Source organism: Protopterus annectens, chromosome 15.part0, assembly GCF_019279795.1.
Source record: "Protopterus annectens isolate FY-2018-M chromosome 15.part0, PAN1.0, whole genome shotgun sequence".
Lineage (NCBI taxonomy): Eukaryota > Metazoa > Chordata > Ceratodontiformes > Protopteridae > Protopterus > Protopterus annectens.
The window spans coordinates 107,736,107-107,751,256 of record NC_056749.1 but is presented as its reverse complement, the minus strand read 5'-3'; the positions used below and the strand labels follow the sequence as shown (position 1 = coordinate 107,751,256).

General features: G+C 39.7%; 1 protein-coding gene across 1 annotated transcript in view; it reads left to right on the top strand.

The window, feature by feature from the left end:
* Positions 1 to 15,150, top strand: part of LOC122789959 (ras-related GTP-binding protein A) — a 244,817-nt gene that overhangs the window by 39,861 nt on the left and 189,806 nt on the right. The window contains exon 2 of the mRNA XM_044057458.1: positions 6,892 to 6,991. Within this exon, the coding sequence (XP_043913393.1) occupies positions 6,892 to 6,991 (100 nt within the window). The remainder of the gene's footprint in view (positions 1 to 6,891; positions 6,992 to 15,150) is intronic.

The window sequence follows — 15,150 nt, the reverse complement described above, 5'->3', positions numbered from 1 at the left end:
CAGGGAACATTGATTTAGAATATGCTGCACACAGTTTAAAGCTGCTGAACTAGACATTGTAGATTACTGGGAATCTTTTAAAAATAAGATGCAAGACCTCCATGGCAATGTCTGTAGAAAAAGTGATATTCTTACACATTTGACTGAAATATGGGAGTTGGGCAAAAACGGTCACTATGCTAACAGTTATGACAACTGGCCAGGCAAATGGCAATAAGATGAGACACTGCCCTGTACCAGGTCTCCTCAGCTTGGCATTGTTATGAAAGTTTACTCTCCCACTATATTACTAGTATAAAATACTGTGGGTATAAACTTTGTCTAATGATTCGTTGTGATCTGCCTTTAAATGATATTTTCATAACGTAATGTTGCCTGTATCGAAACTGCAAGTTAATATGCTGACTATTTATATTCATCCTGTCAGACTCTGTTTCTCAGTACTGCATGCTCAAACAATCAGTGTTTTTTTTTTTTTTTTTCTCATTATTTTGTAGTCAAATGATTTATCCGACTATGTATGTTACTTCCTCTCTGTATTTTGTAGAGCTTTTCTCACTGGTCTTCCAACGAAAAGGGGATTTTCCACCCAGATAACAAAAAACAATGACTAGTCTGAGTGTGTAATAAAACCAGCCGTTTAGGATAAACGGAAACTGATCTAGCTGTGTAATGCATAATACCTGGGAAAGGTGTAGACTAGGCTTCTTTACTAGAGCTCTTACTTCGCGACATTTTCTAGCCAAACAGTGCCAGGAAGGCATCTTATAGTTAGAATAAGAATGGTCAGGTAATAATGGTTTCTCTCTTATCCCTGTCCTTCTCTCACTTTTTGTGTGTGTGTGTGTGTGTGTGTGTGTGTGTGTGTCTATAATATGTGTATGTGTGTTTGTATATGTGTATGTATCTCTCTCTCATATGTATCTATATGTGTGTGTGTGTGTGTGTGTGATTATATATATATATATATATATATATATATAATGTGTATGTGTGTGTGTGTGTGTGTGTATATATATATATATATATATATATATATATATATATATATATATATATATATATATATATATATATATATATATATATATATATATATATATATATATATATATATATATATATATATATATATATATATATATATATATATATATATATATGTATGTATGTGTAGATATATATATATATATATATATATATATATATATATATATATATATATATATATATGTGTATATGTATAGATATAACTATATGTATGTGTACATTATATATGGATGGTTCCAGTGCCAGTTTTCCCTCATTTTGGTCATCATTGTAATGTAGTCATTTTTGCATATGTTTATATAATCACTCAATTTCTGTGTGGGAGGTTGGCGTAATGCTTAAGGGTGGTTACCATACAAACTCAAACTGTAGGGTTTGCTGTTCATCTTTGGGGAGCATGATTAAGCCTTAAAGCCCAGTGTAGATACTAGTTTAGTAATCACCTTTGGAGTTAGCACAAGTAAATAAAATGTATTTGTGGGGGAGGTTGGTTTAATGGTTAAGGTGTTCACCTTGCAGATACAAGGTACATGGTTTGAGTTTAACCTATGATAATTGGCTATGCCTGTAATGGTCTGTAGACTGATTGCCTACTATTTTGGGGAATATGAAATTTACACCGGGCCTGGCAGCCATGTCCCTTATGGCCAGAGGTAGCTTATAAATGCCTGGCCCTCTGTCATGTTTGGAAACAGGACATCATTATTCTTTTGGGAAAACTTGGCTAGGTTTAGAAAGGCCCTCCCAGGTTGTTAGCCTAGTAACAGTCTATGAATCTATATGAAAATTCCTTTGTAAATGTTTTCTAACTGTTCTTATGACAGAAAATAGTCTGCTGACCATATCACTCATCTATTTAAATGGTAATGAAATAAAGATATTGGTATTTTCTTTCAGAAGTCCAAAAACTTGTATTCTTGACAGATGTTGACTCTGTGTGGGAAGGGTAAGATGACAGACTACTCTGTTGACCCCAAGTCCTTAAGCGTTTAAGATGCATGTAGATCATTCAGCATTCACAAATGAAATGGGCCTTGAAGAGCACCAAGAATTCTCCTTCAGAGAGGAGCTAGCAAAAAAAAGCCTTCCATGACAACACAGCCTGCCATGCTCTTCAGAGAGCGGATGGATTACTGATACTTCCCACTAGGATGGGACAACACTTTGCAATTGCAAGCTGCATTTCCCATTCTTACCACTAGGGTGTTGTACCAACCCTTGTGCAGATGTTCACAGTTCCCTTTATAACATGGAGGAGGTAGCAGCAGCTTGAAACAATGTAACCTTTCATGGCAGAGTTACTGTAGATCGACAACATCAGGTAATATTCTTAATTACTCTCATGCCTTACATCAAGATGGTCTTTGCACTAAATTGGTTGGGGGTTAGGTGCTTACCTCACAGACACAAGGTAGAGGGTTTGCATTTTCACCTTTGAGTAAAATTAGCTTGGCTTAAAATGTCCTACAAGGGCAGCTGGCCTAGCAATTGCTTGTAAAAATATAAATTCTATCGGTTAGGACAGCGGTACTATGTAATAGAATTGTACTACCAGAAAGTTTTTGATGGATGGTTTGCAGCTGAAATCTGCATACGTATACCATAGCACTCAATTTATAGATATGGTACCCAAACATAAGACCAGTGTGTGAGTATGTACACATGTGTTTGTGAGTTTGCGCTCACATTTGTGCATGTGCGTGCATAAAATACTTTAATGTCACTTGGAGAAATTGGGAAGTCCCAGCAGAGCAAAGCCTGTGTAACTGTTGTGTTTGTGTGTGTGCATACAGGAAAATTTAACGGTGTATACATGTGTGTGTACCTCTATTTTTCTTACCGACCTTGCCCATTCTGCTGCTGGACATTCTCACAGGCTCCTTTATGTAACTTGGACCAGATATTGTGAATATTGCGATCTTAAGCACAGTTTAGTAGCTTAGCCAAGTATCCACAAGTTTTTCCATGGAAGAAACCATGCACTTACAAAGAAAGACAAAACAATCTGGAAGGTAGTTCATACACTGCCTTCATACAGAGTAGAGTAACCTTTGCATTTTTAGCCTATAAATGCACAGTGATGTGTCCAGCTGTTTTGCCATGTTACTGTTCCATGCCTGCCCATGATATTAAAGGATGGCAGATTTACTGTGCTGTGTCCTATACTGATTATCTTTATAGTGTGTGTGCTGTGTCCTATACTGATTATCTTTATAGTGTGTGTGCTGTGTCCTATACTCATTATCTTTATAGTGTGTGTGCTGTGTCCTATACTCATTATCTTTATAGTGTGTGTGCTGTGTCCTATACTCATTATCTTTATAGTGTGTGTGCTGTGTCCTATACTCATTATCTTTATAGTGTGTGTGCTGTGTCCTATACTCATTATCTTTATAGTGTGTGTGCTGTGTCCTATACTCATTATCTTTATAGTGTGTGTGCTGTGTCCTATACTCATTATCTTTATAGTGTGTGTGCTGTGTCCTATACTCATTATCTTTATAGTGTGTGTGCTGTGTCCTATACTCATTATCTTTATAGTGTGTGTGCTGTGTCCTATACTCATTATCTTTATAGTGTGTGTGCTGTGTCCTATACTCATTATCTTTATAGTGTGTGTGCTGTGTCCTATACTCATTATCTTTATAGTGTGTGTGCTGTGTCCTGTACTCATTATCTTTATAGTGTGTGTGCTGTGTCCTGTACTCATTATCTTTACAGTGTGTGTGCTGTGTCCTGTACTCATTATCTTTATAGTGTGTGTGTGTGCTGTGTCCTGTACTCATTATCTTTATAGTGTGTGTGTGTGCTGTGTCCTGTACTCATTATCTTTATAGTGTGTGTGTGTGCTGTGTCCTGTACTCATTATCTTTATAGTGTGTGTGTGTGCTGTGTCCTGTACTCATTATCTTTATAGTGTGTGTGTGTGCTGTGTCCTGTACTCATTATCTTTATAGTGTGTGTGTGTGCTGTGTCCTGTACTCATTATCTTTATAGTGTGTGTGTGTGCTGTGTCCTGTACTCATTATCTTTATAGTGTGTGTGTGCTGTGTCCTATACTCATTATCTTTATAGTGTGTGTGTGTGTGCTGTGTCCTATACTCATTATCTTTATAGTGTGTGTGTGTGTGTGTGTGTGTGTGTGTGTGCTGTGTCCTATACTCATTATCTTTATAGTGTGTGTGTGTGTGTGTGTGCTGTGTCCTATACTCATTATCTTTATATAGTGTGTGTGTGCTGTGTCCTATACTCATTATCTTTATAGTGTGTGTGTGTGTGTGTGTGTGTGTGTGTGTGTGTGTGTGTGTGTGTGTGTGTGTGTGTGTGTGTGCTGTGTCCTATACTCATTATCTTTATAGTGTGTGTGTGTGTGTTCTGTGTCCTATACTCATTATCTTTATAGTGTGTGTGTGTGTGTGTGTGCTGTGTCCTATACTCATTATCTTTATAGTGTGTGTGTGTGTGTGTGTGCTGTGTCCTATACTCATTATCTTTATAGTGTGTGTGTGTGTGTGTGTGTGCTGTGTCCTATACTCATTATCTTTATAGTGTGTGTGTGTGCTGTGTCCTATACTCATTATCTTTATAGTGTGTGTGTGTGTGTGTGTGTGCTGTGTCCTATACTCATTATCTTTATAGTGTGTGTGTGTGTGTGTGTGCTGTGTCCTATACTCATTATCTTTATAGTGTGTGTGTGTGTGTGCTGTGTCCTATACTCATTATCTTTATAGTGTGTGTGTGTGCTGTGTCCTATACTCATTATCTTTATAGTGTGTGTGTGCTGTGTCCTATACTCATTATCTTTATTGTGTGTGTGTGTGTGTGTGTGTGTGTGTGTGTGTGTGTGTGTGTGATGTGTCCTATACTCATTATCTTTATAGTGTGTGTACTCATTATCTTTATAGTGTGTGTGTGCTGTGTCCTATACTCATTATCTTTATAGTGTGTGTGTGCTGTGTCCTATACTCATTATCTTTATAGTGTGTGTGTGTGCTGTGTCCTATACTCATTATCTTTATAGTGTGTGTGTGTGTGTGTGCTGTGTCCTATACTCATTATATTTATCTTTATAGTGTGTGTGTGTGTGTGTGTGTGTGCTGTATCCTATACTCATTATCTTTATAGTGTGTGTGTGTGCTGTGTCCTATACTCATTATCTTTATAGTGTGTGTGTGTGCTGTGTCCTATACTCATTATCTTTATAGTGTGTGTGTGCTGTGTCCTATACTCATTATCTTTATAGTGTGTGTACTCATTATCTTTATAGTGTGTGTGTGCTGTGTCCTATACTCATTATCTTTATAGTGTGTGTGTGCTGTGTCCTATACTCATTATCTTTATAGTGTGTGTGTGCTGTGTCCTATACTCATTATCTTTATAGTGTGTGTGTGCTGTGTCCTATACTCATTATCTTTATAGTGTGTGTGTGCTGTGTCCTATACTCATTATCTTTATAGTGTGTGTGTGCTGTGTCCTATACTCATTATCTTTATAGTGTGTGTGTGCTGCGTCCTATACTCATTATCTTTATAGTGTGTGTGTGCTGCGTCCTATACTCATTATCTTTATAGTGTGTGTGTGCTGCGTCCTATACTCATTATCTTTATAGTGTGTGTGTGCTGCGTCCTATACTCATTATCTTTATAGTGTGTGTGTGCTGCGTCCTATACTCATTATCTTTATAGTGTGTGTGTGCTGCGTCCTATACTCATTATCTTTATAGTGTGTGTGTGCTGCGTCCTATACTCATTATCTTTATAGTGTGTGTGTGCTGCGTCCTATACTCATTATCTTTATAGTGTGTGTGTGCTGTGTCCTATACTCATTATCTTTATAGTGTGTGTGTGTGCTGTGTCCTATACTCATTATCTTTATAGTGTGTGTGTGTGCTGTGTCCTATACTCATTATCTTTATAGTGTGTGTGTGCTGTGTCCTATACTCATTATCTTTATAGTGTGTGTGTGTGCTGTGTCCTATACTCATTATCTTTATAGTGTGTGTGTGCTGTGTCCTATACTCATTATCTTTATAGTGTGTGTGTGCTGTGTCCTATACTCATTATCTTTATCGTGTGTGTGGGCAATATGTACTTTGAGCTGTTTGAATACTGCAACTGTCAGTCTGTGCTGTCATCCCTTAACTGTAATGACCTTGTATGTCTGCCTCACTGTATGAGTGCATTGCCTGACAATGCGTGAGGTTACAAGTGTTTGTGCCCTGTGGTGAGGGTACCCTGAGGCTCCGTATCATTTCTGGCTTCAGAGGTTTTGTCTGCCATTCTGTCTGTACACCACTTCCATTCCATGATCTGTGCATAGTATGCTTATTTGAGTCACATTCAGCCATGATGGCAGGGGGACAGCTTATGCAGAAACTCTTTAAGATATGGAAACCTCAGTTCTCTGAAGGAGGTACCTTCCATGCTGCCTCTGGCATGCATTGTGGAGGGTAGCTTTAATAACAGTAGCCTACTATTGGCTGTGTTGGTAACCTAAGTGACAGAAGTAACTTTTTTTAAGCAGATGAATGAAAGGAATTGGACTATTGGACTGCTGCAGAGCAGCACAGATATGTTTGTGCAAGTGATTTTCTACTTATTAAAGTCCTACAATCATATTGTTTAAAGGCTTATGAGCATGATCACTTCAGTTTACATTTTTGCCAAGATCCATGAATACTGCAGATGAAATGATAAAAGTATTGCTGTTTTGCAGTTTATTCTGGGATAACATATGGTGTACATACTATTTTCTGTCTGTAATTAACTTTTGTAATGGAGGTCATTAATATCAAATAGCTGTCAGAATGTAAGTTTTGTTGTTTTCTGCTTTATTATACAGGTGCTGTTGATGGGAAAAAGTGGGTCTGGTAAGACCAGCATGAGGTCCATCATCTTTGCTAACTACATCGCCAGAGATACAAGACGCTTAGGAGCTACAAGTAAGTTTAGCTTTTATGGATGTACACTTTTTTGATGTTCATTAAAGCCATGTTTTTGAAAAAGAAATTGAGAACTAGAAACTTAAAACTTCAGTTGATCTTTATCATGTATTGACACCTTCTACGTTTTTCTGTTGTCATCTGTTCTTCATGAAACAGTGCAGAGTGTGTAGCAGAAACGTGTTTTTCCTTACAACTGTCAAAACTGTTTGGTCTGTATCGCTACCCATATGGGTGGAAGCCTGTTTTCAAGGTATAATCTGCATTAACCAGGGCATGTGCTGACAGTAGCACAATTTTTGGTGTTTTGTGTGCCTGTGTGTGAGTGCGAGCCTGAGCGCATAATTTGTTTGATGTTTGTGTGCAAATTCTGGAATATAAATGGCATTACTTAGAAGAAAAAAACAAGCAGTAGTTTGCATTTATTTTAAATGCAGCCATCTGATTTATAGTATTTCTCATGGTAAAACTGATGCTCCACTAGGAGTAAGAATTCTGCCTAAAGTACATTCTCGGTAACCTTGCAACAGCTGCAGCAAGTTAAGGAAAACAACCTATCCTGGACCTAGTTTTTGTGTACAGTGCCATCCTGAAGTCTCTGATGTGTACTTTATGCTCTTTCAGGACTCGTAACATTTTAAAGTTGAATGCAGGAGCTTGAGTCTTGGTTGTTGTGGACTTTTTAACCAAGGAGAGAGTCAGAGTTTTGGAAAGGGTAATGCAGCCTCTTTTGCGATGTGAAGTAAAAATACTTGTGCGGTATTGGATAGGATGATTGTAAAAGGAACAAGGTGTACTGATTGGTCATTCTGTGTTGGTTGTCCATCCATTCACAGCCCCTTTTCCCTGTTTTTGCACATGGGTCAGGGTGCCATTTCAACAGTGACAGTCATCTAGAGCCAAGATTTACATCACCAGGTGGCTATCCCTGAAGCGGTTGTTCTTCTACACCACACACTTGCACCTATGGTGAGAGTAGTGTCCAGTCCACTTACTGCATCTCTTTGGACTGTAAGAGGAAACTGGACTACCCAGAGAAAACCCACGCTAACTTAGGAGGACATGTAGACTTTGCACAGAAGGCACCCTAGCTACGAATTGAACCAGGGAACCTGTTGCTGTGAGGTGACAATGCTATCTGCTGTGTCACTGTGCCACCCTGTGTTGGTTATCATGCATAAGGAATTGTCTAAGAGGGTTCAGGAAACAGGGCTGGATGAGTCATTTTCTGAAATGGTACCTTCATCCTTAGCAAATATTACAAGTAGGGCAAGGGTTAAAAGGTATAAAAATGTTTTAAACCTTGACTTTTAAGGTTGGAATTGGAATTATAGGAGGGTGAGGATGTCTGTGACCGGTAGAACAGTAGAGAGACTGCAGATGGAAAAGTAGTACTAAGAAGTGAGCTGGAAAGGCATGTTTCCATAGTAACACATTAAAATTAATATGAAAGGTGATGCAGATTCCTTGATACGGTATACATAGATGGGGTTTTCGTGTGTGTGTGTGTGTGTGTGTGTGTGTTACAAATGCTGTGCAGTGCAACAAGTACAAGGAAAACAACTGCAAACTGTGATTGTGTGATCATGGACAGAACGCACATTGCTGGGTGAACTGCAGATGGTAATGCTGATCAAAATTGGTGCAGATGACAGAAACTTTGGCTAGCGATAGGAAGGGGTGAGATCTTGAAGTACCAGAATATAGGGTGGTCAGAAACAAGAAAGGGAGGATTGACCAGTTGTGAAGAGAATTTTTTTTTCCAAAAATCAAGATGGAGGAAGCAGATTTACCTTGTTTAGTTCAGGGCTAGAGAGAAATCAAGGAGGCCAAATAGCAGTCAGTGTGTGGGTGTTGAGAAGAGCACTCTTGGCTAACTTCAAAGACTGAAACCATAATTCCCTGATTTAGGAATGAGGTCTAGAAATAAAAAAGAAAAAAAAAATAACTTGGAGAAATCAAACCCACGAAGATATGTTGAATGACTACTTGGACTGTCCTTTAAACAGAGTGTATTTACAGAGACAGTGCTGCAGTGAGCTGGGACAAGCAGTACATGGAAGGCAGAATTCAAGAGAAAATGTATGAAATGAGTGGATATCAATGAGAGAACATTATAGATATACAGGAGATAGATGGGCTGCCTTCCAGGATGTGTTTTAATGAACGGGACGCATGTTGGAAGAACCAAAGAGTAATACCTTCACTGCAATGGTTAACTTCCTCCCTCCAGTAAGTTTCAGTTTGTACATAAATTTCCAGTGTGTGGTGCCTGGGCTTTTAGAAAAAAATTTTCTCGTTTCACAGTTTAAACAAATGTTCATCTCTAGAACCATAAATGTTACTAGAAAACTGTAAATGGGGTACTGTTTAGCACAAAGTAATCGTTTACACTAGTGCATTCATTCTGTTCTGGTTCTTAAATTGCATTTCCTAAGCCACAATAAACACAGAAAATATTATATTTTGTAATGTTGTATAAACATCTCATGATCTCAGTAAGCACGCAATCAGCTAGCAGCATTTTCTGCATTCAGCTGAGAGCTTTCAGATGAGCCTAATCAGTTCTGTGTCACTTCATTATTGAGAAATGTGAAAATTATTACAAATAAATGCTTTAGCTGTACTTGACAGAGCTGGAATGACTATGTAGTTTGCCAATCATGTATGCTTTAAGAAATGTTGTAATGCATTGTATGTAGCATAGTTTTCAAATTATTAATGCAAATATGAACAAGTGGTGTTTTGTGGCCGTTGCATCAGTAGGATAGAATTGTAGAAACTCCTGGAGACATTATTAGGCTGTAATGAGGGCAGCAGTAGTTGAGCGCTGGAAGATAAATGTTTTATTTGCATAAGTTGACAAGTGAAGTAAGACCTGTTAATCTGACGGAACAATCTAAGAGCCATGTAGAGAACTGGAAGAGCTAAACTTCTTGGGATATAGCAATTAGCAGAATTTTAATCAAGAAGTCATTCAGAAGTTATTTAACTTTGACTGGTTTACAAAGGGAGTAGGGCTTTCAATCTTTTTAAAAAGGTAGGAGACAATTCCAATTTGGTGTTTAAAAAGGGAAGGAATTTCAAACAAATTTTTGAGTGGCAATAACAGCAAGAACAGGCAGGTAGATGTTGGTTATACATGAAGGGGTATGACAAAATGTAATAATAAATGCAGATTTATTAATGAGACCACAAATATTGTCTTGGGCAACTACCCCAGAACAACCCCAGATTGCTGTTGCTGCTTTATTTAAATTTGCTTTCAGCACTGTTGGCCATTCAGTCTTATTGCAAAGCAACCTAACCCCTCCCCCATTACAAATAAATAAATAAATAAATACACAAATAAATGGGAATTGTTAAACTAATGTATGGTTTCCAGCACACAACAATGAAATGGTTTCTCTTCTACTTATTAATGAAACCCAAGCTAATTTAAGACTTTGCTGTTTGGTCATGGAAAGTTTGGCCAGACAAAATTTCCCTCCTCATATTGACAAGCCTGTGAAACTTCAGCCGTCTTTCAAAATACTTTGATTTGCCCTTTGACCAGGAAGGACTTATTTTACCATGCTTCCTTCACTTTTACCAGAGCAATGAGCTGAGAATACTGGATAATCAAAGTATGCATGATTAAAGACATTATCTGATTAACATTTTATATTCTACTACTGTGACATTATTTGTAACTGTAGATGATGTTATCACTGTCCACGTTGTCAGTGCTAGTGGGCAATACAGTGTACAGTGTAGCTATGTGATGAGCAATTTTTCCATAAGTAGTGATATACAGCCCTCTGGTTGAGATCATGCTGTTTGTAGAGTTATCACTTGATGTCCTTCAATGTCACTGTTGCAGTATTCCTTATATTGGGGATGCCCTGCCAACCAGTTTACCAAAGCCTTGGGTTGTAAAAGGGATATATGTCACACACATGCTACCCCTGTAGGGCATAAAGGTGACATACAGATGTACCTTCCTTAGAACTTTTATCACTAGTCCGAACTCCAAGGTCCTCACACAAAAAAAAAAAAAAAAAAGCCATCCTGGTTGACATCAAGCATAAGTAGCTTCTACAACAAGAAGAAGAAACTAATGTCCAAGAACAAGAAGGAACTGACTCTGCAGAGGAAAGGCACCCTCTACAGCTTGAACAAGCAAATTAGATACCTTGTAAAGTCCTTTAAAGCCGGTTATGAAGCTAAACTAGCATCCCTAGCTAAGGATAATCATAAGGCAGTCTTTAGATACACCAGAAATCTGAAAGGGAAGGCCCAGCTTTGTGCTGAACTAGTAGTCGATGGTACCACTCTTACTGACCCTGAAGAGATTGCCAACCTGCTAGTAGACAGATTTGGTGCAAAAATCACCCCCATCACCACCAAACATACCCTCTAAGCATGCCTACCATCATTCCTCTACCTAGTATCTCCAAAGAGCAGGTTATAACCGCACTCTCGATGTCCAAAAACACAGCCCCCGTGAGACCAAATAACATCCCAGTCTGCCTAATAAATGGCCTAAAACAAGACCTAGTAGAACCACTTGGCGCACTCTTCAACCACAGTCTAAGGACTGGCTTTGTCCCAGCAGAGTGGAAAACAGCAACAGTAATTCCCTTGCACAAAGGGGGTCCATCAGCTGACTGTGGGAACTATAGACCCGTAAGCCTAACCAGCCTTATCCCCAAGGCCATGGAGAGAATCATCATAGACCCTATCAACAAAGACATAGGTGACCTTCAGACTCTTGACCTGACCCAATTTGCCTTTTGTTAAGGGTAGATCATGCTTATTAAACCAGGTGGACTTCTTCGAGAATGTCACCAAAGCCCTGGATGAAGGCAGAACAGTACATACAACCTATCTTGACTTAAGGCTTTTGACACAGTTCACTCAAGCAACACGAGAAACTTCTCCAGCAAGGAATTAATCCGTATGTCACTAGATGGGTGGCCAACTGGCTCTCCAACAGAACACACAATCAAAGTTAGGGATTCCATTTCTACCAGCAGACCGGTTACCAGTGGTGTACCACAAGAATTTGTGCTGGGCTCCCCACTGTTTGGAATCTATTTCTCAGAAGTCCTGATGAAAATAGATTGACTGTGTCTTACTAAATTCACCGATGACTGCAGACCCTGTGCAATCACGGAGCCCCCCAACGATGTCAAGATACTACAGAAAGGCCTTACACAGACAAATGATTAGTGCCAAAGCCACGGACTTGAACTAAAAGCAAAAAAAAAAAAAAATGCGTTATCCCTGTTGACAAAGGGGAAGTTCCTACAAATTACAATATCAACAGTATGGCTCAAACCCTGTGGTGAGAGATGTGTGAACACAGGTTGATAGCAGCTTGAATTTCCATGTGTCCACAGTGGTAAAGAAGGCCTTCTACGTTGCACATCTTATAAGTAAGGACATTGCATCCAGAGTCAAGGATGTTATAACTCCCCTGTATTCATCTCTTATCAGACCACTAAGAGTACAATACTTCCTTTTATGTAACCAGACACTTGCAGCAGCTGGAGAGACCTCAGTTTCTCACCAAGAAAAGTCAAGGCCTTCAACATATGACCTGCATGGACAGACTGAAGGCCTTGTCACTGTACTCCATATCTTATAGGCTGCTGAGAGGCGACTTGTGCCTGGCCTACAGAGCAGTCTCTGACCTGCCCTAATAGAAATGATGCACATCTGCAAGTCAAATGGGACAAGATTCACTCGCTGTAGGGATCTTAACGTAGCTTGCAATGTTAACAGGTCATGGTGGAGAGGCAGAGTTGTCTCCCAGAGATTGCCACTCCTCTGGAACAACTCCCAGTTCACATAAAACAGAGCTGCTGAATGACTCTATTTAAGCATAACTTAGACAACTGGATGGGAGACCATAAATTTTCCCAGTGGGGTGTCATCTAGGTCTGTCATGGATAAGGGCAGTTGGTGCTGATAGACTCGCGCTGAAAATATAGACCATACAACTTGCTCAGTAAGGGAACAAGGGTATAACATGGCTAGGCTTAGAAAGGCCCTAGGGCCAGTAGTCTCGTAACCGCCTATGAACCTATCTCTGATCGTCTGTCTGAACACACTTTTGTCTGCTGGTTGCCAAGCCATTTTCAGGTAAGTTGGGGTTTTTCTTATCTTATTTTTTTGTTCTTGGGTTACATGTGATCCAGAAAAGGGAAATGCCAGTGTGGGAGACAGATTCCCCATAAGGACTGTCATGAGCAGTGTTAATTTTGCTTAAGTGCTTCTTACAACCATACAGCTTGTCCTATTTGTGAGACATTTATCCCTAAACCTCTGCATAGTCATCTCTCCTCTTTGGCTATTTACTTAGCGAACCAACATCTTAAATTGTTGGCTTTGGGTACAGTTGGGAAATTGTCCCAGCCTGAGTGTCAGCCATCTGTGAAGAAGGCCAAGAAAGTATGGATGGATTGTTCTGCATTATCGCCTCCCCTAGATGTCTCTCTCGGGGCTGGTGAAAACCTGGAGGATTGCCTGGTTCTTCAGTCGGATCCCTCTACCACAATCACTTCAGTGGCTGGCATGGATCTGGCTTCTCGCATGTCCTCTGAGTCTCTGCAGACATCCGCTTTCGATGTTCAGGGGGAACCGCAGCTGACTTGTATCCAAAGGCCCTAGGGGTTTTCCACAGATTCTTGTTAGGGAGGAGCTTCCCACTATGCTAATTGAGTGTTGTCAGAGTTCCAAACCACCTAAGGTATTTAGGGCTGACGTCCCTTTGTAAAAGAAATAGAAGACTAAGTATATTTCTCTAAGGATTCTCTGTGTGAATGGCAGGGTTTCACACAGGGTTTGTTTTAATATTCTTATAGCTTTGAAGTTCCCCCTCAGGGACTTCTGTTCCTGCCCCCCCCCCCCCTTGGTCTTCTACTCCACTAAAGAGGCCTAAGGAGTGGGTTTCTTCTGATGAGGAAAGAGATTCTGCTGAATCTTTAGCCTATTTTTCCCAGATTCCCTCTCTTGGAATATGGTTCTGAGGAAGAGGACTCTATTAGTCCAGATTGTCCTTTTGAGGAGATTTACTTTGGGGACTTGTATGATGACTCTAGTGGGACTGCGTACCCAGGTTTCTGATTTTCAGAAGAGATACTATGAACGCTTTCAAATGTAGTCTATTAAGCCATCTGCAGTTCCCCCTGTTCTGGCTGCCTTGTTGGACACTTTCTGCAGTTTCTCTGGCTCCGGATTCCCAGACCCCTGATCCTTTACAAAAAAAAAAAAGAAATGTTGGGTTTTGTAAGGTGCCTAATGATTGTAAATTTCTTTTACAAATGTCCCAGTGATGACCCGACTGTTATTTCTGTTTCTTCTGATAAGCCTTCCAAGCTTTTACCCTCTACAAAACTGCTTCCCTCTGACAAGGACAGCAGAACTATGGAAAGATTGGATGAAAAGGTGTATATTGCTGCTATTGTGGCCTTTAGAGCTGTGAATTACCAGACCCATATGACCAGGTATGTTGTCTCTTCTCTCTCAGGCTTTTCAAGTTATTTCAGACCTTCTTGATTCTGAAGGGAAAGCTTCGGCCCTCTCTCTGTTGGGGTCCTCTTCTCAAGTGGCTTGGTATTGCAGTAAATGTAGTTATGATGCAGCTGATGCCTCTTCTAGAGCCGCTGCTTTTGGTTCTGTGTTAAGGCGTTGTTCTTGGCTTCACCTTCAGCTTGTGCCAGATTTTATTATGGCCGAATTGATGGATACTTCTCGAGTCTAAACATCTATTTGGTTCTGCAGCTGCTGAGCTTTGTCTTTTCAGGAGAAAGGTAATGCAGTGCAGTAATTGCAGTTACAAAATTTCAAAGGAATTACCCTATCAAGCCTGCTATTTGCCTTCTGCAAAGCCTAGGGTTTGAAGGGAATCCAAATATCCTTCCTGACTTTTCCTCAGAATAATGCTCTTCTCGAGTATACCATTCCTATACTGCCATCCCTGCCTCCTCCCAAGGCTTTACTTCTGATTGCATTCTTTCAATCCCTTTCTCTGATCTCACTTATAGCCAAGGAGTTTCTAAGGACACTGTGGTACATGGCTTCGACCATTCCTATGCTTCCTCTTGCTAGACACTGTATGAGAAAGCTACAGTGGTTCCAAAAGTCAGTCTTGCTTCAACATTTTCATCCTT